Raw genomic sequence first — 26,529 nt, forward strand, 5'->3', positions numbered from 1 at the left:
CCCCTGTAATAGACCTAGATGCTAAACCTGTCCCATACATCCTCCTACCACCAACTACTCCAGTGCGGACACTAACATCACCTATCTCATCAAAGCCAGGGCTACCTGTGAAAGCAGTCTTGTGTTTTACAAGCTAAGCTGCAACCACTGTGCTGCATTCTATGTAGGCATGACAACCAACAAGCTGTCTGTCTGCACGAGCGGGCCACCGACAAAATGTGGCCGAAAAACAAGTGGACCACCCTGTTACTAAACACGCTGCCAAACATGATATCCCTCATTTCAATGACTGCTTCACAGCCTGTGCCATATGGATCCTTCCCACCAACACCAGCTTTTCTGAACTGCGCAGGTGGGAACTCTCCCTGCAATACATCCTACGTTCCCTTAACCCTCCTGGCCTCAACCTTCGTTAATCACTGTCCTCACCCATCCAGACCCCTTCCTGTTCCCATTCCAGCAGTACACAGCCATCATTTCACCGCCACACCCAGTCTTTTAATTTCTTTTTCTTTCTCTCCTTTCTGCTACTTACCCCATCCCCCCTCCACACCTTCTCTCCTGCCCTTCATCTAAACTGCAACACTTCACTGTCTGCCACTCCCATCATACTATCCCTCCCCCTTCCCGCCCCAGCCTCCTCCTTACCCCCACCAAGTCACCACTCTCATCATGCACTAGTGCTGCTTCTCGCAGTGTGATTTCAGTTCTCTGAGACTGCAGACGTGTGTGCAAGTTGCATTTGTGTGTGTGTGTGCGCGTGTGTCTGTGTCTACTGCTGACAAAGGCCTTAATGGCCAAAAGCTATAATTGTGTGAATCTTTTTGTTATGCCTATCGTGACTAAGCATCTCCGCTATATGGTGAGTAGCAACTTTCCTTCTCTGGTATTGTTACTTTCCATCCTGGATTTTCCATTGTTTAATATATCACGTAACTTATTTATTAGAACAATTACTTGTTAAAGGTACTAGCTTTTTACCTGTTAAAGCATTATGTTTGAAAACAAATGACCCTACGACATACAGTATGTGTTACCCTCAGAGGTTGGAAAGATATCAGCCTGCTACAAATAACAACGAGGGCAATTTTTCTGGTGTGGTATAATCATGAAATTTATAAGTACCCTGTGATGAAGATGAAGTAACTCATTTTATTCACAATCATAATCTGCAGATCCCACCCAGCTGGAGAATATAACAATTATTTGTGCAGAACTAAAGAAATATGCCAATGGAAATTAGCAGCTTAGCTTTTATTAATAACTGTTATTAAAGATAGGCAGACTAACTTATACCAACATTTATGAAAAATGCAAGAAACAATGGTGCAAAAGTATGGTCAGCAACTGTATTTCTGTTGACACTTTGTGGGGTTTTGTGCAAATTTTGTGTGTGTGTAGGGTGGTGGGAGGGGTGTTGTGATTTGGAGAGGGGGGGGGGGGGGAGAAGGTATTGTCCAGCAACATATCCAGGTCCTCTTTGACACCATGACGCAACATTTATAGGCTCTGAGTGCAGCATGTGGAATCTGAATCCTTAAAATCAGTGCTCATGTACAATTCTGTGTTCCTAATCATTTGTGTACCATCATTTATCTAATTTTTAGTATAATAATTATGATACCAGAAATTACTGTGTGAAATGCAAACAGGAAAGAGTTAAGATAACCACTCTCCATACAGTAGACGTACTGAGGCAGCAGACAAGTACCATAAACAAGACTGGACAGACAGCTAAGATTTCAGACAACATACTTCTTCAGAGTATAGGGAGGAAGAGCTACGTTGTTCTGACACTTGTGATATGACTAGGGCGAGAGGTTAAGCAAGGAGCAACAGAGCTGGGTAGGGAGCAGCACCAAGAGAAAAGGGATTGAGGTGTGACACCAGTGTCTTCGCACTGGTGCAGCAGCAAAAGTTACATGTACTACATAATGACATTTGAAGGTGGATGGATGTGAAACAATTCATTGAATCTGAGCACAATGTGTTCAGCAAAATGCTCTGTCAATAAGTAGTTAACTACTTCTTGGCCAGAGTTTCGGAAGTGGTAATTCATTTGCTCTATCAGCTGTTTTGTAGTCATGCTCACATATAAAGGATGTTTGAGTAGAGCTAACACACAACATGGCTCAGTGTCTGATTAGGTAAAAATTGTCTGTGAAAGGGCTGGAATAGGATGTGCTGCCTGGGTGAATGGGACAGGTCTTGAACCTGAATCTTATACAGGACTATGATACATATGGCATGGAGTTGGAAGTATGGCGGATCCAAATAGACTAGGATATTCTGTAGATTGGTTGGGCACCAGAATATCAGTTGGACACCAGAATACCATTTTGAGGGCATAAAGAGACCAAAAGAAGTTCTGACAGACCAGTCTGGCAAATCGGTGGGCTTACACGTGGTATAAGGATGCACCAGAATAGTTCATAGATTGTGTGGGCAGTGGAATTTTGTGAATTATATTTCATGGCATGATGAAAGTAAATTCTAGGCTTGGCAAAGGATGTGGTTAACCTGTTCCAGTCCAAAGTGGTATTTGGTACTAAAAGTGGTCCTCTGTAGGTGGGGCAGGGAGAAAATAGAGTGCATATTTGTTTATTTGTTTATGAAATGTTTGGAGGAAGGGGGGGGGGGGGGGGGGGAGGGGAGCAGGTGTAGCATTTGTTGCCTAAGTCCTTAGCAAGACCATGAAACATTCTGGGCAAGGGGGATGGTCATCACTGCACACATGCCATCTGTAGGTGGCTATAGTTTGTCACTTGTATAAGAACTGCAGTGATGGGTTTGGGATCAGCATAACATTGGGAGAGCTCAATGGCAACAAAACTAAATGTGTGAGAGATACTAGAGAATAGGGAGGTGGTGTCAACAGTGACAAGCAAGAAGCAAGGTGGTGATGGTACACAGGAAATTCTGGAAGTAGTTGGTGCCTTTGGTGTACTAAGTTAAGCTGCGTGCATTGGGTGGGCAGTGTTTATCAACATGGGCCAAGATCCTTTCCACACGATCACTGTAACTAAATCCCAATTAAAATTACTTCATGCATTGTAGCTGGTTCCCTCCAATTACAGTGCTCAACGTTATGCCAGCCCGAACTGTTCGCTGTTGCCAAACTGCCACAATAATTAGTTCACTTCCAATTCCTCATCCGGCTTTCTTTCTTGATGTGTTTGAATCACAAATCATGGGTCTGGCCCTTATGTTTCGTATTTCATCACATATAATGTCATGCACCTCACTGTGGTTTCCAGAGTATAGATGTAGATGTAAATATCCACTTCAAAAATGAAGTTCAAACACACATGCAACAATGCTAATGAAATACACTCTTTTCATTAACAGCACTAACCAGACACTACTGCATCTTTTTGCACAAGATATGATTCAGAGTCAATTATACATTTTTTTTTTTTATAATCACAGAGATCAGCTTACATTAGGTTATCCTCACACAACATTGCATCAAACCAAATGTTTGAAGGCTGACAATTAATTTCTGTGGGTGGGGACACCAGACTCATAAATACAACAGCATTTGCAGAATAATGGTGCAATGTAGTGCTTAGCATATAAACCTGACGTGCAGAATGTTGAAAGCTCGAATCTCATCAAATGCAGTGAATTTTTTTTAAATTTTAATTTTTATTTTTTTTTCTAATCTAATCAAAAGACTTTGATTATTCTTTTCATTCAGTTAATTGGTTTAAATGTAATTTTTCTTATTTCTAATGTTTTTCCATGTCATTTTCATCATATTGACTTTCTCATTTGCTCTTATTTTTATTTCTATCATTCTTTTTTCATCTGGAATCTGCTTGTGTCACCTATAATCTGCAGCTAAGTGCCAGCCAGGACTGCTCATTGGTTGGCAATGCAGCATCCTGTGAAGCCTGCATGAGGATAGTTTCAAGTAACCAATGACAGTAAGAAATTTGTTTGTTTTTATGGATAAAATTAAAACATTGCTGTGGAAGATGGAACAAACATATTCTGAAACTTTTCTGCATCAAGTCTGCTAATGCCTGGAACAAAATGATCATGATTACATTTCTGCACAGACTGCTGACTGCCATTTGCTTGGATGCATTGCACATCAAGAGGTTGTGGTTGGGTTAGGACATGAGTGCTACAAAATCCATCATCTGCCACAATTCAGTCAATGGTCACTTAAAATCAGCTGTCAACAGAGCATCTCCAATTTCTAACATACCTTGTGGCAGCCACTTCCAACATTGCTCTGCATTTCACATTAACAGCCTGTGTGAAGTGACCTGCCTTTTAGTGTGTTGCCTATAATCAAGCATTAGCTGGCAGCAGATGAGGCAACACTATAGTGGCAAGTGTCAGACATAAACTATCAAGTAATTTTGATTGGATTATATGTAGAAATAGACATTTTAGTGGTTAAGTTAGTAAATTTTAAGAACCACACAGAAGAGGTATTGCAGCGGGTGACTGGGGCGGGGATGAAGATGATGTATTTGGGAGGAAATGTGCTCTGGTGAAATGAGGATATGAAGTGAACTGAAGGTCATAATGGACTTCTGCAATAAGATCACTTGTGTCAAGGCTTAGCTACAAGTTTTATCTTACATTTGCACTTGTCTACTAAAGTTTTATCTTACATTTGCACTTGTCTACTACTCAACACCTCAGCTACACAGCTCAGCTAACTTTAATCTTTCCATTTCCTTTTAATTCTTATTATGAAGTTCTTCAATTTAATCAAACATATTCTTCTTGGTGTTGCAATTTTCACAGACACTACTATATTGCACCTCCAGTTTGCATGCTTCAATGAAGTCAAGGGCTATGCCGATCGATGGTAGCGTAGCTACCAGCAGGGCCACCCAAGTCGGACAGGCCTTGATTTCCAGTTGCACAAAACATATTTACTGTCACAACTTACTTTCACCCTATGCCATTTTCAAATGATCAGTATATTGCATTTGCCTCCCTTTGTACACAACTGGTATCATGGAGACCCAGCAGGCACTCAGGGTGTCATGGTACAACCAGGAAATATTGCAATTATATTTGCTTTCTCTGCTAAGAACCTAAGCAGCATATTGCTCTCTCATAGAACACAGTCATTTCTAGAGTGTCTTTGTGGAAATAAGAGATTGCTACGCATCACATAGCAATGGCACTGAGTTGCAGACAGCCACTATGAAAAAGACTGCTAGAAATGTTCAGCTTTTGAATAACGTCCTTTATTAGAAGCAGAAAACACACAAACATTCATACGTGGACAACTCATACAAACATGGCCACGGTCCGGGCACTAAAGCCTGACTGTAACTGAGGTGAGCAGCAGTCTAAATGAAATAGCTAATGGGGGTATGGAAAACACATGGGGCAATAGCATGGTAGAAGTGGAAGAAGATGCTAGTGCTGCCTGTGGGAGAGTGCAGGGATGAGGGACGTGGTGAGCGGGAAAGGGATAGGCAGGAGGAGGACAGGGGCTAGCAAAGATTCCCGTAATGACCCTCCCCCCCCCCCCCCCCCAGTCCCACCACACCCCTGTGTGTTTTCTGCATCTGAAACTGAACATTTGTAGTATTCTTTTTCATTGCTCCTGTCTAACTCAATGCCTCCTCTATATGGTGGGTAGTACGCTATTCTTCCCATACTGATACTGTTGTTATTCCCCCATGGACTTTCCATTGCTCGACTCTCTTTTATGAGTTAAAAGAGCGATCAGTCATCTTGGAGTGTACATAATGATGATGTCTGCTTCTACTTGATTATCTTCAGTTACATTGCACCACTTTGACTATGGAAGATGTTTAAATAATGTATGTAGTCCTGTTTACAAATAAAGCTTTTGGAAGAACATAAGTACACATTTTATCACAGACTGTATTTACATACTAAATGTAACATATAATTTCTACTCTTTATTTATCTTTTCTCATTCCCTTTTTCATCTCATGAGGATAGATTCCTGTCCTGTAGACAGTATACAGAACTTAATTTCTACAGTATAAACACAAACAAAAATCTATAATTTGGTTTATCACACCTCATCACATTTAATGATACACACCCTTAGTCTGTGATGCTTGCTAAAGAGCTGCATATGTGGGCGGTAGTTCCTTTTTTCTCAGTTCTGGGTAGCCTTATCTTCCTGCAATGACAGAAACTTAACAACTCACATAGTGTCTCATAAAATACTGATTATTTTATACATGAAAAAGGAACTTTATGAAATTCAGATAAGTCAGTTACTCACTCTCCAAAATTAGACGATGGGTACTGTCTTTGTAATCAGGATCATCACTTTCACAGTCATTAATAACAGATACATAGTATCTGTTTCAGAAAATATAAACAGGATATACAATCTTCCAGTGCATAAGTGTTTGAGTAGCTGACTCCACTGCACAGGTGGTGGACGTTGCAGCGAATCAGGAACACCGCGAACTACCGTTGACCACCAAGAACCTATTACTGGTTCAACAGCAAGATAGAGAGGACCATTTCCAGATATTTCTGTACATACTGAAACCTGCACGGAGCCTGAAATTTAAAAAATTAAATAAAATAAAACTAAAATAAAAAACATATCAATTATCATTTAACACTGTGAAAACTATTTGTTATACATAAAATGTTCAACACCACTGTAAATCCATACATACAACAGAGGCAGAAAGTTAATTTGCTGTGGTTCATTCATTAATTCATTCATGGACACAGAGCCTTCGGTAATGTGGAATGAGTCTTGTTATACATAACCACACAGAGACAATTGCTGATGACTACTTCTGTAAAATATACTAATAACAAATTATTACTAATGCTAACCTACACACACAGATAATTATGGGAACTACTTCTAAATTAATTTATATAATTATAGTAGCAGAAAAATGGCTCCTTTGAAAACAGTTGTGTCCCTCTACCTCACTACTCAGCTGCTGCTTTTATCTAATACTTCAAACAAAGCTTTTACATAACTTTATGCAGACTGCTATCAACCGTCTATATACTACAAAGACAATCTCTGGTACAAATATCAGTGATACGCAGAGTCCAAATATTTTGATAATTTGTCTCAGGAATGACTAATCTAGTCTTTTTTTCTTTGGTTTTTAGTATTTGAAGATTTCATGCCTGATGTCTACCAGCACCCTTTTGTAGCAAAGTACATAACTCTAAGCCTCAGAGAGGGATGCACCATCAACATGAGAATTATTTCTACTTCTTGTAGTCCGTTTGTGAATTTCAGAGTCCCTAAATTCACTCTTGTTATTAACTATAAATACCATTAGAGATTACATGTATTGACACACAAGTGTAAGACTCAGGTCGCCAAAGAGGTTTCTGCAAGATGTTCATTTATCAACTTTCCACTGCACATTCTGTAGAATAAATACTTTTTTCATTATGCTGCATTATCCCCAAAGATTATGCATAGGAGAGTACCAGATGGAAGTGCACAAAATTTGCTATCAGGTCTGTCTGCTGGTCACCACACTGAGAGATACCTTGTTCATACAATGGTGTTACTTGAGATCATTATCCTTCTGGATGGCCATGCACTTCACACCCTGAACCTCATCCCGTGTATTCTTACTGATCTCTGCTTTTGGTAAGTTATATTGATTTGTTCATAACAGCATAATACAAGTTTTTTAAAATTATGAGACAGTATTCCTGGCCAGTGCTTATCTTCAAGAGAGAAATATTTCTTACTGTCAATAAATACATATAAAAGTATCTATACAGGGTGTATCATAATTAATAGTGTAAATGCATACAGTTTAAAGTACATGATATTAGAAGCAAAAAAGTCTCAGTAAACATAGGGTTGAAAATGCGTACCTTAAGAGCTACGAGCAACTTTTCATCTTCGATACTGTGAAGCAAATCTCTTCTACTGCAAGCTCTTTGGTTTCCATATTTTGGGAAGTGGTGATATGGACCAAAACAAGAAAAAATCTCCAGTAAACATGTGCTCTAAAATGCATACCTTAAACGTTATGAGCACTTGTTCATTAGAAGAGTTGTGCTCCAAAGTACTGAAGATGAACCAGTGCTCATAGCTCCTAAGGTATGCATTTTAGAGCACATGTTTACTGGACATTTTTTCTTGTTTTGGTCCATATTACCACTTCCAAAAATATGGAAAGCAAAAGAGCTTGGGGTAGAAGAGATTTGCTTCAAAGTTGTTGTTGTTGTTGTTGTGGTCTTCAGTCCTGAGACTGATTTGATGCAGCTCTCCACACTACTCTACCCTTTGCAAGCTTCTTCATCTCCCAGTACCTACTGCAACCTACATCCTTCTGAATCTGCTTGGTGTATTCATCTCTTGGTCTCTCTCTACAATTTTTACTCTCTATGCTGCCGTCCAATGCTAAACTGGTGATCCCTTGATGCCTCAGAACATGTCCTACCAATTGATCCCTTCTTCTAGTCAAGTTGTGCCACAAACTTCTCTTCTCCCCAATCCTATTCAATACCTCCTCATTAGTTATGTGATCTACCCATCTAATCTTCAGCATTCTTCTGTAGCACCACATTTCGAAAGCTTCTATTCTCTTCTTTTCCAAACTATTTATAGTCCATGTTTCACTTCCATACATGGCTACACTCCATACAAATACTTTCAGAAACAACTTCCTGACATTTGCTTCAAAGTATCGAAGATGAAAAACTGCTTGTGGTTCTTAAGGTATGCATTTTTGACCCTATGTTTACTGAGACTTTTTTGCTTCTAGTTTTGTGCACTTTCAACTGTATGCATTTACACCATTGATTATGATACAACCTGTATATGTCTATCGGCACATTCAGTACTGTGCCTTGTTATGGTAAGTTCTGACAAGCGATTCTGTGTTGTACTTTTTTGGAGTGAAATTTCTATTTGATACAAATAACATGAACTGCTGTAAAATTACAGATAAAGCTGTTGGTTATGAACCAGTTGTGCATTTTTTTCACTATTCTCCTGGGTGTTTCTACGTCTACATCTCCATGATTACTCTGTAAATCACACTTAAATGCATGCCAGAGGGTTCACCAAAACATCTTCACACTAATTCTCTATTATTCCACTTTCGAACAGCACAGGAAAAAAATGAACACCTATATCTTCCTGTGCAAGCTCTAATTTCCCTTACTTTATTATCATGATTATTTCTCCCTACATAGGTTGGGATCACCAACATATTTTCATGTTCAGAGGATAAAGTTGGAGATTGAAATTTTGTGACAAGATCATGCCACAATGAAAGTCCTATATTATGACTGTGATACTCTCTGCCTATTTCTCAATGATACAAATGTGCCCTCCTTTGAACTTTCTCGATGTTCTCCATTAATCCTATCTGGTAAGGCTCCCACACCATGCAGCAGTATACCAGAAGAGGGTGGACAAGTGTAGTATAGGCAGTCTCTTTAACAGATCTATTGAATCTTCTAGTGTTCTGCCAATAAAACACAATCTTTGGTTCACCTCCCCCCCCCAATATTCTGTGTGTGTTCTTCCCAATTTAAGTTGTTCACGACTGTAATACCAAGATATTTAGTTGAATTTACTGCCTTCATATTTGACTGATTTATCGTGTAACCGAAGGTTAACGGATTCTTTTTAGCACTCATGTGGTTGACCTCACACTCTTCAATGCTTAGGGTCAATCATCAATTTTCACCATTCAGATATCTTATCTAAATCACTTTGCAGTTGGTTTTGGTCTTCTGATGACTTTACTAGACAGCAAACGACAGCTTCATCTGCAAAGAGCCTACGACAGCTACTCAGATTGTCACCTAAATCATTTATGTAGATAAAGAACAGCAGAGAGTCTGTAACACTACCTTGGGGAATGCTAGAAATCACTTCTGTTGTCGGTCTCCCTGCGGCTGGCGCGCTGCCAAGATGACGTAGCGCCGCCTTATCGGCGGGGTCAAAGGTCAAGCGCTCAGAGAGCTGACGTAACATGCTGTTGCATACTCTATGTCGACAGATTCTAGATGTACCCTTGTCCGGTTCTCAGCTACGCTACAGATCAATTTATTTGTGAAAATACATTGTACAATCCCCAACAAATTTAACATATTCACAGGTACCTTTCCCTTTGATCCATACAAATACAGTTTCATTAACAGATATCTTACGTCTACTACGTGTATACAAGGAGAAGGGTGAGGGTGACATATATGTTGATTTGCCAAAGTCTTTATTTGCATTTTCAGTCACATGATATGTTCGATAGGCTATGATGTCACGATCGACGAAGCTTTCCAGTCCAGATACATTAGGTACGCCTGTATCACCTCGTACAATAGCGACTGTTAACCATCCGTTGCCATGGGTAAAGGAATCATTGATGTCGATGCTGAAGTTCAGTCTGCAACCACAGAAGACTGCGGGTCCATCCAAAAGAGAATGTGCAGCGACAGATTTGATAGTATTCTTTTTCTTGTCGGCAGCAGATGTAGTCATTTCGACGTCTTCAATTGTTTTATATATTGTCTGTCTTGCACGACGGCGGTATCTTCTGTAAGCAGACGGGCGCACTCTAGTAGGACTACTGCGCCCGTACGGGATAACGCTCGGCTGGCACTGTGAAATATTCTAAGTCCCTTATCTGCTGACGCGCTATTGCGCGTCTATAAAAGCGAGCGCTGCCCGCACAGCGGATCATTCGCGCTGCTGCTGCTGCACAGGCAACTGCATTGAACGCTGCCAAGATGCCTTATAGAAGATACCGTCGTCGTGCAAGACAGACAATATATAAAACAATTGAAGACGTCGAAATGACAACATCTGCCGCCGACAAGAAAAAGAATACTATCAAGTCTGTCGCCGCGCACTCGCTATTGGATGGACCCGCAGTCTTCTGTGGTTGCAGACTGAACTTCAGCATCGACATCAATGATTCCTTTACCCATGGGAACGGATGGTTAACAGTTGCTATTGTACGTGGTGGTACACGCGTACCTAATGTATCTGGACTGGAAAGCTTCGTCGATCAATGACTTTCCATCAATTACTATGAACAGTGACCTGTCTGAAAAGAAGTCAAGAATCCAGTCACACTGAGATGATATTCCATAAGCAAGCAATTTGGTTACATGCCGCTTGTGAGGTACGATGTCAAAAACCTTCTGGAAATCTAGAAATATGGAATCAATTAGAAATCCCTTGTCGATAGCTCTCAGCACTTTGTGTGAATAAAGAGTTAGTTGTGTTTCACAAGAACAATATTTTCTAAATCCACATTGACTAGTTGTCAATAGACCATTCTCTTCAAGGTAATCCATAATGCCTGAACACAATATATGCTCTAAAATCTTGCTGCATATAGACATACTGATGTGGGAATTACTGAATTACTCCTACTGCCTTTCTTGAATGTTGGTGACCTGTTATGAATATATTGGGGGCCATTTATCAATATACCCATTCATCAACAAACTTAACAGGTACTGAAGAGTCCTACAACATCCATGTATATCATTTGTGCCAACGAAGAACAGGAGCAGGCCAAACACAATATGTTTAATGTTTCCCCACACTGAATTCAGTTTTATTCCTGTCATCTCATTTGTTAATCTGACCGTTTGTTTGTTTTTAAGGTAATCTATACAAAAGGAAGATGTTTAATGTAATACCATTTTAGTTTCCCTAACACAGTTTTGAGATCTACACCACCAAAGACCTTGGCAATATCACAAAAAATGCCAGCACGGTAATTTTTATTGGTTAAGTCCACTCAAATTCAGTTTGTGAGATCACATATCCATTTCTTGGAACTGAAACTGAGCTGTTTTAAAAAGTAATTCTCAGAAAGATACTTCAATATTTTGTTGTAAGCTACCTTCTCAAAAATGTTTGAGAATACAGGAAGGAGAGAGATGGGTCTTAAATTAGATGTCAGTTGGGTATCTCCACTTTTATAAATGGGTATTACTACAGCATATTTCAGATCTTCAGGAAATAAACATTTATACATCAACTGGTAACCATGATAACTCAAGGTTGACACTACGAAGTCATCACAAGATTTTATACTTTGGCTGAGATACTATCATAGCCAGATGAGTTACTGTTTTCAGTGGCCTAATAATTTTCATAATTTCACTGATAGATGACTTGGGAAAACCAGTGTCTGCTGTATTTTGCATTGCCTTTCCAAGTAAGTACAATGGATCTGCTATCTAGAGACCATTTTTTGCCACTGTGTTTTCAGCTACTGTTAGGAAGAATTCATAGAATTCAGTAGCCAGCAATTTGAGTTTCATATCATGTCTAACTGCTACTGTCATCTGGAAGTTGAATATCATTTGTCTAACCAAGTTCATTTTTTCGCACAAAATAAAGCTTCAATTTGTCCTTTCTTTGTTCTTCAGATTATTTGTGCATAGTACATGGTTTCTGCCTTTTTGATGGCATGCTGAACAATTGATTAGAGTTAGCCCTCTGCACTGAATAAATCCCTCTTTTCCTCACAAAGGATACTTTGATCCCAGACATTAATACCTTACATCCCAGATCCCATTATAATTATCCTTGACATACTGTAAATTAAAACTGGATTCATACTACTGTAATAATATTTTTAGGAAGGAAGTAAATTACTCATCTACTGTGAATCTTTGGTTAGCTTCTTCCCATTTTTCATCCTGTATATTCTCCATGAATAATGTAACTGAGTCAGCATTTATAATTCTAAGAAATTTTCCTTTTCGATTATCAGTTAAAACTGATTGATGTCGACATACTACTGCTGCCACTGATAATCATGGTCATATACAGCACGTGCTGTAGGGCTTGCATGTATTTCATGATGATGATGGACAATTTTATTATTAGAATAAATGCGCAGAAGTTGTGCATAAGTTACATAAATTACATAGCTTTGTGATATCACACTTTGTTTGTCACATTTCAGTGTTCACATTTTTTATTATTTACCAAGTTCTACTAGTGATTTTACTCATTTTTTTTTTATGGCTGGTCACATGGTAACGGTCACATGGTAACGGTCACAAGGTTGGTTGCACACATCACACACACAGTTGCTGCTGGGGTCATGGAAACTCTTTTTCTTGCATATTTTATGGTGGTATCCATGCACTGCTATTGAGTTCACCAGGTATCAGAGTTCTTGATTTGTGATGGACCAGGATCTGTTTGTCATGGCTTCTGTTGTATATAAGTCCAGCCAAATTTCCCTTCTCTTCTTCTCTCTTTCATGATGGACAATTGGATACAGAAATTAATTATCATTTATTGTTGCATTATAACATATCCTGCATTATTGTGCAGCTAAACCAAAGTTGGACATCAGTTACTCAACATAATCTTTCGCACAACTATCCCAGATGAAATCTATATTGAAATAACCACATACTATCATTTCCCCGTTACTTCCATTAAGACTTATTAGTAGCCCCTCCAGTTTCTTAATCGAACTTGGGGATCTATATGTGACAAAGCAAGCTGGGATAATTTTAATTCCCCTCTCGTTTTGCCATCTGCCTCCTTAAATTCGTTTTGTTACTTTTAACTATTTAACATTAACATACATGAATGTTATCTGCATTTCCATAAAAGAGAAAGACTCAGTTTTAAAGAATATAACACCAGATGTAATTTTGTGCTTAGTTTTATGTATGTAATTGATTTCCTAATTTATTTTGACTATTCCTAGTTAGTATCATTTGTTATAGGGTGAAATCAGTGATTGTTTTGTAACTTAAATTCTATTGGTGGCCTATAAACAAGTTGTTGTTGTTGCGGTCTTCAGTCCAGAGACTGGTTTGACGCAGCTCTCCATGCTATTCTATCCTGTGCAAGCTTCTTCATCTCCCAGTACCTCCTGCAACCTACATCCTTCTGAATCTGTTTAGTGTATTCATCTCTTGATCTCCCTCTACAATTTTTACCCTCCACGCAGCCCTCCAATACTAAATTGGTGATCCCTTGATGCCTCAGAATATGTCCTACCAAACGATCCCTTCTTCTACTAAATTTGTGCCACAAATCTCTCTTCTCCCCAATTCTATTCAATACCTCCAATTTTTCCCAAGGGCATGCAGCTTTAATGTATGGTTAAATGATGATGGCGTCCTCTTGGGTAAAATATTCCGGAAGTAAAATAGTCCCCCATTCGGATCTCCGGGCAGGGACTACTCAACAGGACGTTGTTATCAGGAAGAAAGAAAACTGGTATTTTATGGATTGGAGCATGGAATGTCAGATCTCTTAATCGGGCAGGTAGGTTAGAAAATTTAAAAAGGGAAATGGATAGGTTAAAGTTAGATATAACGGGAATTAGTGAAGTTCGGTGGCAGGAGGAACAAGACTTTTGGTCAGGTGAATACAGGGTTATAAATACAAAATCAAATAGGGGTAATGCAAAAGTACGTTTAATAATGAATAAAAAAAATAGGAGTGCGGGTAAGCTACTACAAACAGCATAGTGGATGCATTATTGTGGCCGAGATAGACAGAAAGCCCACACCTACTACAGTAGTACAAGTTTATATGCCAACTAGCTCTGCGATGATGAAGAAATTGATGAAATGTATGATGAGATAAAAAAAATTATTCAGATAGTGAAGGGAGACGAAAATTTAATAGTCATGGGTGACTGGAATTCGGTAGTAGGAAAATGGAGAGAAGGAAACATAGTAGGTGAATATGGAGTGGGGTTAAGAAATGAAAGAGGAAGCCGCCTGGTAGAATCTTGCACAGATCACAATTTAATCATAGCTAACACTTGGTTCAAAATCATGAAAGAAGGTTGTATACATGGAATAACCCTGGAGATACTAGAAGGTATCAGATAGATTATATAATGGTAAGGCACAGATTCAGGAACCAGGTTTTAAATTGTAAGACATTTCCAGGGGCAGATATGGAATCTGACCACAATCTATTAGTTATGAACTGTAGATTAAAACTGAAGAAACTGCAAACAGGTGGGAATTTAAGGAGATGGGACCTGGATAAACTGAAAGAACCAGAGGTTGTACAGAGTTTCAGGGAGAGCATAAGGCAACAATTGACAGGAATGGGGGAATGAAATACAGTAGAAGAAGAATGGGTAGCTTTGAGGGATGAAGTAGTGAAGGCAGCAGAAGATCAAGTAGATAAAAAGAAGAGGGCTAGTACAAATCTTTGGGTAACAGAAGAGATACTGAATTTAATTGATGAAAGGAGAAAATACAAAAATGCAGGAAATGAAGCACGCAAAAAGGAATACAAACGTCTCAAAAATGAGATCAACAAGAAATGCAAATTGAAGTGGTCAAATGATGTTATGTTTGTACTGTTGCCCTGCGTGAACAATTCCGCAACTGTGGAATTTAAAACTTCGGCTTTCGTTTTGCTGTTTTCGACTGCCACACCAGACTGTTCAATGAATGGCTCTATGGAAGCTTTAGACCTGCTTAGTGATTTTACATAGGACCAGAAATTTCTTGTGATCTCAGGCAGATCTTTTGCTATGGTATGGTGCAGGTAGATCTTTTCACAGATCCACAAATTACTACTAATTTTTGCCTGTAATCATTTGCATGTTCTCTTTTGAACTGAGAGTACAACAGCCTGAATTTTGTTGCTAAGCCATAGGGGGCTTTTCCAACCTTAATCCAGTTACTAGGCACATACTTGATTTATACGATTTACAATCTGATTATATGGTTCCATACTACTACCACTACCACCTACTCCAGTCCTGTCACAGGCATCTACTATCCCATCAAAGGCAGAGCTACCTGGGAAAGCAGCCATGTGATCTACAAGATAGACTGCAAAAATTGTGCTGCTTTCTGCAAGAGCATGACAATTAACAAGCTTTCTGTCCACATGAATGAACACCACCAAACTGTGGCCAAGAGATAGTTGGTCCACACAGTTTCTGAACAAACTGCACATGATGTGCTTCACTTCAATTATTGGTTCACAGTCTGTACCATCTGGATCCGTCCTACCAACACCAGCTTTCTGAATTGCACTGGTGGGAACTCTCAGTGCATGTCCTTCATTCTTGTAATCACCCTGACTTCAACCTTTACTAGTTGCTGTCCTCCACCCTCTTTCCTGCTTCCACTCCCTCACACATCTGCCTTCTATTCCACCAACCCATCTGCTAGTCTTTTCCCCTTCTCTAGGTCAGAAGTCTCTATCCTTTTCCCTTCCCCCACACAGCCTCCCAACTCTGCACCTAGCTGCCCTATCCATCCCCACAATGCCCCTGTTCGCTCCCACAGTAGCACAATGTCCTTGCCCACTCCTAACCTGCTGTCCTGCCCCACCTTGCTCCATGCATCCTTCTAATCCCGACCACCCACCCCAGATTGCTGCTCATGTCAGACACAGATGGGACCGAGCAGTTGTTGACAGTAGCTGTGTGTGTGTGTGTGTGTGTGTGTGTGTGTGTGTGTGTGTGTGTGTGTGTGTGTGTTTTTCTGCTTCTGAAGGACTACTTTTTTGTCTGAAAGCTAAATGTCTAGCAGTCTTTCCAATGTGTCTGTCTGCAACTCAATGCCTCAATGCCTACACTAACTGGTGAGTAGCAATCTATCTTTTTCATACTGTTCTTATTCCATCCTGGAATTTCCATTGTTTGAATTCTAAAATTATTTATTTATGGTTCTTATTTCATAATTGTGGACAGAATTTCTGCAAGTTTAAAGTCTCTGACTACTATTCCATTGAGAGGAGACAGCCCATAATATAGAGGGAAAGTACGATTAGTATTTTTAGTTCTTTGATCTGTGGCCAGAATGAATCTGTATTTGTAATACCTGTTATTGTTCTCACTGCTTCTGTTTTGCCACATAAACACTGTTTCTGCACCAGAAGAGTTATCATGTAGACACTATCAAGCAGCAGTTTTATGTGAGGGATTTTTGAACTATGGTTGCATAAGGTACCTGTAGGGTTCAGGCCTGAATTTTACACTGCCAAACTCAGCAAACAATTCCACTGTCATCATTACCATATGCTCTATGCTCTGCTTTGTGTTACTGTGTTGCTCACTGTTTTCTTTCCGCATTTTGGAGTGAGAGAAGAGACTTACGCTGATCCTTCACAAGGCTTGAGTACAACACTCAACTCCAACAAGAATAGGTGATCCCTATGACAGAACATGGGTGTAGAGTGTAGACTCTCAGTCCTGCAAAAGGGAGGTGGTACTTGCCTCTACACTGATTCTCTCCCATCAGAAAGTCGAAGTTCTCATTTATTTACTATCACAGCTGACTACCATGATATAGCATATGCACTCTGCCTATCCCCCATGTTACAACATTAGAGAAGGGAAGTTGCTACTCACCACATAGCGGAGGTGCTGAGTCGCAATAGGCACAACAAAAAGATTCACACAATTATAGCTTTTGAACATTAAGGCCTTTGTCAGCAATATACACACACACACACACACACACACACACACACACACACACACACACACAAATGCAACTTGCACACACGTCTGCAGTCTCAGACAACTGAGTTATTCTGAGAGCACAGTAGGCACAATGTAAAAGAGACCAAAGAGAAATCTGGAAAAGGGATTAAAGTTCAGGGGGAACAATTCAAACTTTGAGGTTTGCTGATGATACTGAAATTCTGTCAGAGGCAACATGTGACTTGTAAGTAGCAAATGACTTCCGTAGCAAGGTGACTGACGATGGCCAAAGTAAAGGAAACATAAAACGCAGACTAGCAATAGCAACAAAGACAAATCTGAAAGAGAGAAATATATAAACACTGACTATAAATGTAATTGTTAGGAAGTCTTCTCTCAAAGTATTTGGGGTGTGGCCCTGAACAGAAATGTAATGTGGACAGTAAAAAGTTCAGGTAAGAAGAGAATAGAAGCTTTCAAAAGGTGGTGATATAGAAGAATGCTGAAGAGGAGACAGATAGATGTGATAACTAATGAGGCGTTAATGAACTTAATTGGCAAGAAAAGAAATTTATGGCACAACTTGACTAATAGAAGGGGTTGATTGGTAGCCTACATCCTGAGACATCAATCTAAGAACTGAAACTTCCTGGCAGATTAAAACTGCGTGCCCGACCGAGACTCGAACTCGGGACCTTTGCCTTTGGCAGGCAAGTGCTCTGCCATCTGAGCTACCGAAGCACGACTCACGCCCGGTACTCACAGCTTTACTTCTGCCAGTATCTCATCTCCTACCTTCCAAACTTTACAGAAGTTCGAGTCTCGGTCGGGCACACAGTTTTAATCTGCCAGGAAGTTTCATATCAGCGCACACTCCGCTGCAGAGTGAAAATCTCATTCTGGAAACATCCCCCAGGCTGTGGCTAAGCCATGTCTCCGCTATATCCTTTCTTTCAGGAGTGCTAGTTCTGCAAGGTTCGCAGGAGAGCTTCTGTAAAGTTTGGAAGGTAGGAGACGAGATACTGGCAGAAGTAAAGCTGTGAGTACCGGGCGTGAGTCGTGCTTCGGTAGCTCAGATGGCAGAGCACTTGCCCGCGAAAGGCAAAGGTCCCGAGTTCGAGTCTCGGTCGGGCACACAGTTTTAATCTGCCAGGAAGTTTCATATCAGCGCACACTCCGCTGCAGAGTGAAAATCTCATTCTGGAATCTAAGAACTGTCAGTCTGATGAGAGAGAGAGAGAGAGAGAGAGAGAGAGAGAGAGAGAGAGAGAGAGAGAGAGTGAGAGTGAGAGTGAGAGTGAGAGTGAGTTTGAGTGTGTGTGTGTGTGTGTGTGTGTGTGTGTGTGTGTGTGTGTAAAAGGGGGAGGGGGGGGGGGGGATAAAAACTGTAGAGGGCAGAGGGCCATAAAGGCTACAATAAGCAGGTTCAAATGAGGGATGTAAATTGCAAGAGTTATGCATATGTGAATACACTCACATAGGATAGACTAGCTTGCAATTCTGTATCAGATCGGTCTTTTGACTGAAGACCACAGCATCAAAAGCAAATTGTTTACTGTAGTAACTAAATGTTATGAAGAGTGTATCATACAACCTGACTCCACAAAAAAGTAGACCTCTTGCATTACTGAAGAGGGGAAATGCAAAAAACTGTACAAGTTAGAGGGTAAAAAATGTTAGTTAAACAGAGGATTCAAAGGAAAATAAATTGGAACTTAGTCAATGGTCAATTAGGCTACAGATTAGGGATGGCAACATGAGGAGCAATATTGGCATTACATCAAATTTTAAAAAGAAGATTAGGAGCAAACAGAAAAAATGTAGCATTTATTAATCTAGAAGAGGCATTTAATGTGGCTGATTGGAAGATATTATTTAAAGCAATGTGCAAAGTAGGACTTGAATGGTTGGAGTATACAGAAGCATTGAAGAAGCAAACATCAAAAAGGGAGTGAGGCAGGGGTACTCACCATCACATTATTTAGTTAATTTATTCTTCAAGTAGGCAATAACAACAATGAAAGAAAAGATGACTGGACTCAAAAGTAAAGGCTTGCATATTCACTGCATCAAATTTGCCAATGACATTGCAACAGTGACAGACTCAAAGAAGGAACTAAATAACATATATAAGTTCTTAACAAACTAAACTAAAAATAAAAATAAATACCAGGAAGACAAATTCATGGTTACAGACAATATAGGCAATGGAGATAGGACTGACACAACAATAGGCAGTGAGAAAGTCATGGAAGTAACCAAACTTCATTAGTTTAGTAGCACTTTGAGGAAAACAATAGACCTCTCAAGGAAACCAAGAGAAGAACAGAATTATCCAAAAGCACATTCCAAAATAAAAAGAGACTTCTGCTGTACAATCATGTAAGTGTACACACTACAAAAAGATTTGTAAAGAGCTCTGTATAGAGTGTCCTGGCAGCCAGATGTGGTACCTGGACGTTATCAAAGCAGGAGAAAGTTCAACTTGAAGCTGCAGAAATGTGGTTCTGGTGGAAAATTGTAAGAACTAGTTGGACCGACAGAAAAATGAATGAGATTGTTCTACAAGAAATAGTAGATGAGAAATAACTACTGAAGTAATTCACAAGTGCACAGCAAACTCATTGGACACTTAAGTAGACATGATACTCTTTTACAAACAAGCTTTGAAGGCAAGGTCATAGGGAAGAAAACACAGCAACAATCGAGAACATCCCACTTAAAAAATACGATCAGTGAAATGGGATGTTCTTCATTCTTTGAGATGAAGAGAACTACTGAAGAGAGGAAGTTATGGCTGCGGAGATAAGTCTTCACCTCTTGAAGGATGAAGAATACTGAGAATGACATAAATTTTTAACTTATTGTCAAACATACATGTATCCTTCTTCTAGTTGCCAAGTATTGGATAAATCAGTGGAAGAAAATGAAATTTATGGGTCTTGCAAAGCAGAATAGCATGTATGAGTCATCAGGGATGCAATATGTCAATTATTTTCCAAATTGGCTATGAGTCAGACCAAGAAGTTCACCTACATAGTCAGTCACTAAAGGCATTTCCTGCAAAAAATTCACATAATTTCAATGTGTCTAGAAGCTGTGTTCAGTGTGCATTTTGTTCTAGAAAGAAATATTTACACTGTGAAAATATTATGTCAATTACAGCACATGAGAACTATTCTGGTCTAGCAACTCTTAAGATATTCTAATAGCTTATCAAACACAAATTTTAAGCCACAGTCACGGATAATTCCAAGTACTGCAGACAGAAATACTTACCAGTAAAATCAAGCGACAAGAGCTAGGAATAATTTTTTCTATATTTGAGTGTTTTCATCAGCAGTACTCAGAATTTCACTTTCTGAAGCTAAATACTGGACAGTCATTATCTCTCCTTGTTATTAATAAATAAAACAAAATTCAAACAGAGAAAGTAGCATGCAAATGAATCTTTAATAAAAACAAAAGTAATAAACAGAAGGATGGGTAAAGGGCCTACAGTTTCAATGGTTCTAATGATATGAAGTATTGCACCTAACATTTCTGTCACAAAGCATTTTTATCACCTTTGTCGATTATTTTCTTGGCATGTACTAGAAATGGGTTATTTATAAGCAGATTTCTTACTTGTGACTGTAGTTGCTCTTGTCATCCAGAGAACTGTGGAATATGCTGGAAATGCTCGCAGTAACCAAGTGAAATGAGCTAGGACTCCTCTAAATATCAACACCAGTAAACGCAACTGTTAACAGAAAAAAAAAACATAATCATTGTTCATTTCAATTAAACTAATTAAATAGAAAATTTTGTAAATCTATGTGAATATTATACATATCAAATAAAATTTTGAACATAATTGCTGTTCAGCGACAGTGAATGTAAATGAATGATTACGAAAATCAGCTAACCATTTGCAGGTATAAAGGTTTATTAGCAACCCCTGACCATGATTTCAACAACTGTAAAATTGCCTTCTTCGGAAGTACATGGACCTATTGAGGAATTTTGTTTACATCATAGTTAAAAAGAATTATCAAGATTTAAAGGATGTACAAAGCTACTGTATGAAAATATAATTTAAAAAATTACTGACACAAAAAATGACATACTGGTAACGACAAATTTCACAGCAAAGAAGCTCATGTCAAGTAACATGGTATGTATGCCCATGAGTAAAACCAAATAAAACTCATTTAAAAACATTCCCATTGGTGCTGGGCTAAGTGTAAAACTCTTCACATTAAAAGGTACATGGAATTAAAAGGCAATGAAAGGTCCATACACGGCTGGTGCTATGTAGTGACTGATAAAGTTGTCATATTGCATGAAATACAGAAAACATTGATAGGTGGCATACCTGTATGAAAACATATGTGCACAGCAAAGAGATAAAACTGTGAGCTATTGTCACGTTACATCGAAAAGGGACTGAAAAATTTTTTGCATAAATAAATGACAGAGGGAAACTTTAAAAATAAATTATAACAGTAAAAAGTAGGATATATAGAAAGAGATAAAATATTTTAGAAGAAAATAGAAATTTGGTAAGAATGAATGATGAGTGGAGGCCAACAATGAATTGTAACTACACGAACTGGTCTGAAGTGCTGGGTTAAAAACCTTCAAGAAACTTTTGACTCGCAAGTTACAGCTGATAATTTTTAACATGTTACCATTGCTATTGAGTGTGTATTTAAAATTGCCAGTTCTTTACATAAGTCTTAATTTCTGCCCTTTAACTTCCTTGCACAAAATTATAGTTTCTCCTAGATCCTTAGGGGAGTGATTGCTAATGAGTAAATGTTCAGCAAATGTGGAATGGCATGCATTTCTGAGGGAGGCAATTTTACAGTTATTTAAACCATGGAAAATGGTTGTTAATGAACCTTAATACTTGTAGCTGGTTGGCTGATTTTCTCAAATCATTCATTTTTAGAAATTAGAAGGAAGGTCAGCATTTGCCGTAATTTTGATGGTTTATTGACAGCAAAATCGATTTTCAATCGCATAATGATGACCATTAAACCACGGCCAACACTGACTATCCTTCTAATTTCACGTATATGGTCGTTGTGCACACAGCACTCTATGGAGTCGACAATCATTCATTTTTATTTATGTTTCCTCTTGTTCTCTGTGAAACATTGATCAGAAAGTTTGACAATCAAAAATGATAATCATCTGTGCAACAATATGATTTATGACGCTGTGCATGACAATGATCCTAATGGAATTTTATATCATTTAAATATTAAGGGCACATAATTATCTCAACCATTGTCATTAGGAATAATTATACTTGTAACACAGTCAAACAGTTTCCCAGTGAAATTTAAATACAGCGTCTACATCTAAATTCCACAAGCCACTTTAGCATGTGTGGTGGAGGGTACTTTATATACCACTGTTACCCCCCCCCCCCCCATCCCCCCCTTTTCCTGTTCCATTGCGAATCATGCATAGATAGGAAGAATGATCATTAGTATGCCTCCTGTGAGGTTGATTCTATTTAATTTAATCTTTCTAATTTCACCTTTTCAGTCATTTCAATGAGACAGAAGTAAGCAATATATTGGTTGACTCTTCTTTGAACATACACTCTTGGAATTTTAACAGTAAAACACATCATGATGCAGAAAAGTGTCTTGTAGCATTTGTCACTAGTGTTGGATGAGCTTCTGCTCTACTCCTGCAGTTACGAATAGTGTATGGGAAGTATGGTTGTTGGTGTGCCTCTGTGTGAGCTTGACTCAGTTTAATTTTATCTAATTTTACCTTCATGGTCTTTTCATGAGATAGGAGGAAGCAATATACTGGTTGACTCTTCTATGACCATACAGCATTGGAATTCTAGTCACAACATGATGTAGAACATCTCTCTTGTGGTATCTGCCACTGGTACTGGATGAGCATCTGTAACACTCTTGCACTTGTTAAACAAAACCTGTAACAGAATGCACTTCTCTTCTTTGAATCTTCTCTATTTCTTCGATCAGTTCTATCTGCTATGGATACTAGACTGACAAATGGGTGGACTGAATGTCCTGAAGATTCTTCCAGTGAATCTCAGGCTGACATATGTCTTTCCCGTGATTAGTGAGGAGACCTCCCAATATGCGAAGGAAAGTCCACAACTACAGAGCAACATCATTATTAACTGAGTTCCCACAATATCCAAAATGGAGACATACAATAAAGTTGCTGCTTACTTCAAAAACCACAAATGTTAGAATCACAGAAGGACTCCAGAAATGGCTCATCAATTGAGTAGACTAGTCCTTTTAGTATGAAACTGTGGTGTCACATATCTATACCACCCCATTGGTGTTGTAGCAACAGAATTGCGAGTTTCCATCTGACATTGGTAGTGGTTGCACAGGATCTGGCAGCATGCCTGCTTAGCCACACCTCATGCAGCTCTGTACTTTGAGCACCCTCTGCCATTGCAAAGTAGGATGGTTGGCGACAGTGACTCAGACCACTTGCGTTCGGGGCCACATCACTACACAAAGCTATGCAGACACTGCCTTGTCTCAGCTCTGTCACTATCGTTGTTGCTGCTGTAATTCCTAGACTGTTTCTTGTTACATCATTTGTAATGAGTCTTCGTATACTTGGAGAAAAACAAGTTAAATAAATCATCTGTTTGCTGTGTTACTTGTTCACTAATCATTGCTGCTCCTGTCCAACTTTCTTATGACGACATTTGCCGCATCACTATTCACAGCCCACCTCTCCTTGCCATTGTGTACGAAGTCTTATGCAACAGAAACAATAGAATGCCTTGACTAAAACTATAAGTTCTGAATATTTTTCAACTTAAAAAAGAATTTGAATAGGTAGACATAGTATGCTTGTACATAAATTATAGTATTATGGAATTTGTGAAATGTTGTACAGTCAGTTTCACTCTTGTTTATGTAGTGGAAAGCCGACAGTTCCTTTAAGCAGTCATGTAACAACCAATGAAATTGCTTCTGAAATTAACCTCTAAATCCAATGTAAAATAAACAGATTGATGTCTCCATCAGGAAACATGCTGGGTGTGTTTTCTTTGGGATCTATAGTCTATGTTTGTCTTGTCTGCACAGCAGAAGGGAAAGGAAAAGGGGAGCGAAATGTGTAGCCTGAGTTTCTGTCTGTGAATACCTGACTTGTGAGCTTAAAGGCATTATACAACAGCTCTGAAGTAGCACTTCAGTTTGGTTTAATTTGTGTATATTGTTGTTGTGCTCTTTAGTCCAAAGATTGGTTCAATACAGCTCTCTGTGCCAGTCTGTCATGGGCAAGCCTTTTCAGCTCTGTGTAACTACTGAACCCCAATGAAGTTGAATCTGGTCACACCCTGATCTCCTTCTACAGTTTGTACCCCCATACTTGCCTTTAATACCAAATTAACTATGCCTCGATGCCTTGGAACGTATCCTGTCAACCTACCTCTTCTTTTTTTAAGTTGTGCCATAAATCTCTTTTCTTCCCAATGATACGTAGTACCTCTTCACTAGTCACACAATCTACCCATCTAATCTGCAGCATTCTTTTGTAATAACTCTTTTCAAAAGCTTTCATTCTGTTTACTCATTATTCCATCACTTCTTGGAAAAACAACATAATTACAACTGAAAAAACACAATACAGGATTTTAACTTACAAAGTCATTGACTTTAACTGACTATTGTCATCAAAGAAGTTATAATATTTGTAAATAACATCGAAATGATGTTACTCATCTACACTGGGTCACAAACACACAGTAAATGTTATCTTTGATGGTACAGCAATAATGTAATTAAAAATGTAGAAAGTTGAACAGTAAATAAATATGAAAGGAGAAATTCAGGAAAAAACATTAACACTAAACTCAAAACAGTGCCTATATAACAGTTTTCATTAAATTAACAATTCCAATAAAATAGAATTAGTACTTGACAACAGTGCTGAAGAGCAGCTTGAAGTGGCATTACATATGGAAGCTGATACACAAACAGAATAAAATGTGGAACAGTCAATTGTAACAACTTAATACATGCAGCGCATAGGCAATAACAATAAAATACATAAATACAGAAAAGTGGTGGAGTAGAAAGTTGGTGGTGGTGGTGGTGGTGGTGGTGGTTAGTGTTTTAACGTCCCGTCTACAACGAGGTCATTAGAGACGGAGCGCAAGCTCGGGTTAGGGAAGGATTGGGAAGGAAATCGGCCGTGCCCTTTCAAAGGAACCATCCCGGCATTTGCCTGAAATGATTTAGGGAAATCACGGAAAACCTAAATCAGGATGGCCGGAGACGGGATTGAACCGTCGTCCTCCCGAATGCGAGTCCAGTGTGCTAACCACTGCGCCACCTCGCTCGGTGAGTAGAAAGGCACAGATAGTGTGGGAAGCAGTTGGAAAACTACGGAGGATTAAGTGGAGTTCAGGAGAGGGGAAGTACTGTGCTGTGTTGGTAATTTAATATTAAATCAGGACTGTGGGTAAGGTGTTTGTTAATTTCACCTTTGTTTGCTAAGTGGACGACATAGGCCAGTGGCACTCACTCAGTACATGCTCAGAAAATGTGGAGTCATAATTGCTATATCTCTGCCTGAATGACCAATACAAAACTTATCACAGTCAGGACAACTAATTTTGTATACCCCCCACTCTTGGCTAGTAATTAGGTCTCATCTTCAAGATTCAAAATACACTATGCTGTGGTGTTTTCCAAATTTGCTACATTCTGACATACCTGCCCTAGGTATGGGACTGTAAACTACTTCCTGTAGACAGTAGGAGGAGCAGCAAAGGGAGCACAGGGGACGGGTATAATGTTTAATTTTTGTTCCATATGCAAGATGTAGTCAATCATGATGGGATCATAGCTTTTGGCTGAAGCAATAACTTTTATTATTTCTAACTTTGAAATATTCTTTGAACATGGGAACAAATATGAAATGGTGCTCCACTAAGTGGAAAGCAGCGTGCTTGTGTGTTGCTCGGTGTTGTGAACATGACGGAAGTACTGTGTCTTTGTTCTATTTTTTCTATAAATTTTGAAACATGGTTAGGTACATATTTTGACTGTTTACGTTATGAGAAAAATGTGTTGTGCTGTCTTGTAGTGCCTGTCCACATACAGAGTACCAAAAACTAAACTAAATTCCGTTCAAA

General features: G+C 39.0%; 1 protein-coding gene across 2 annotated transcripts in view; it reads right to left on the minus strand.

Annotated features, from left to right (window-relative positions):
• LOC124777951 overlaps positions 1–26,529 on the minus strand; it is a 100,977-nt gene that overhangs the window by 29,492 nt on the left and 44,956 nt on the right. The window contains exons 5-7 of one of the 2 annotated variants that reach the window (XR_007015810.1): positions 21,009–21,123; positions 6,242–6,528; positions 6,056–6,136 (exon numbers count right to left, since the gene is read on the minus strand). Coding sequence is in view for 1 of the 2 variants with exons in the window: in XM_047253509.1 (XP_047109465.1) it covers positions 6,251–6,528; positions 21,009–21,123 (393 nt within the window). In the remaining variant the exon portion in view is untranslated. Of the gene's footprint in view, positions 1–5,850; positions 6,137–6,241; positions 6,529–21,008; positions 21,124–26,529 lie in introns of those variants that run through there. The other variant, XM_047253509.1, reaches the window with a different exon arrangement.

Source organism: Schistocerca piceifrons, chromosome 2 (assembly GCF_021461385.2).
Source record: "Schistocerca piceifrons isolate TAMUIC-IGC-003096 chromosome 2, iqSchPice1.1, whole genome shotgun sequence".
NCBI classification, from domain to species: domain Eukaryota; kingdom Metazoa; phylum Arthropoda; class Insecta; order Orthoptera; family Acrididae; genus Schistocerca; species Schistocerca piceifrons.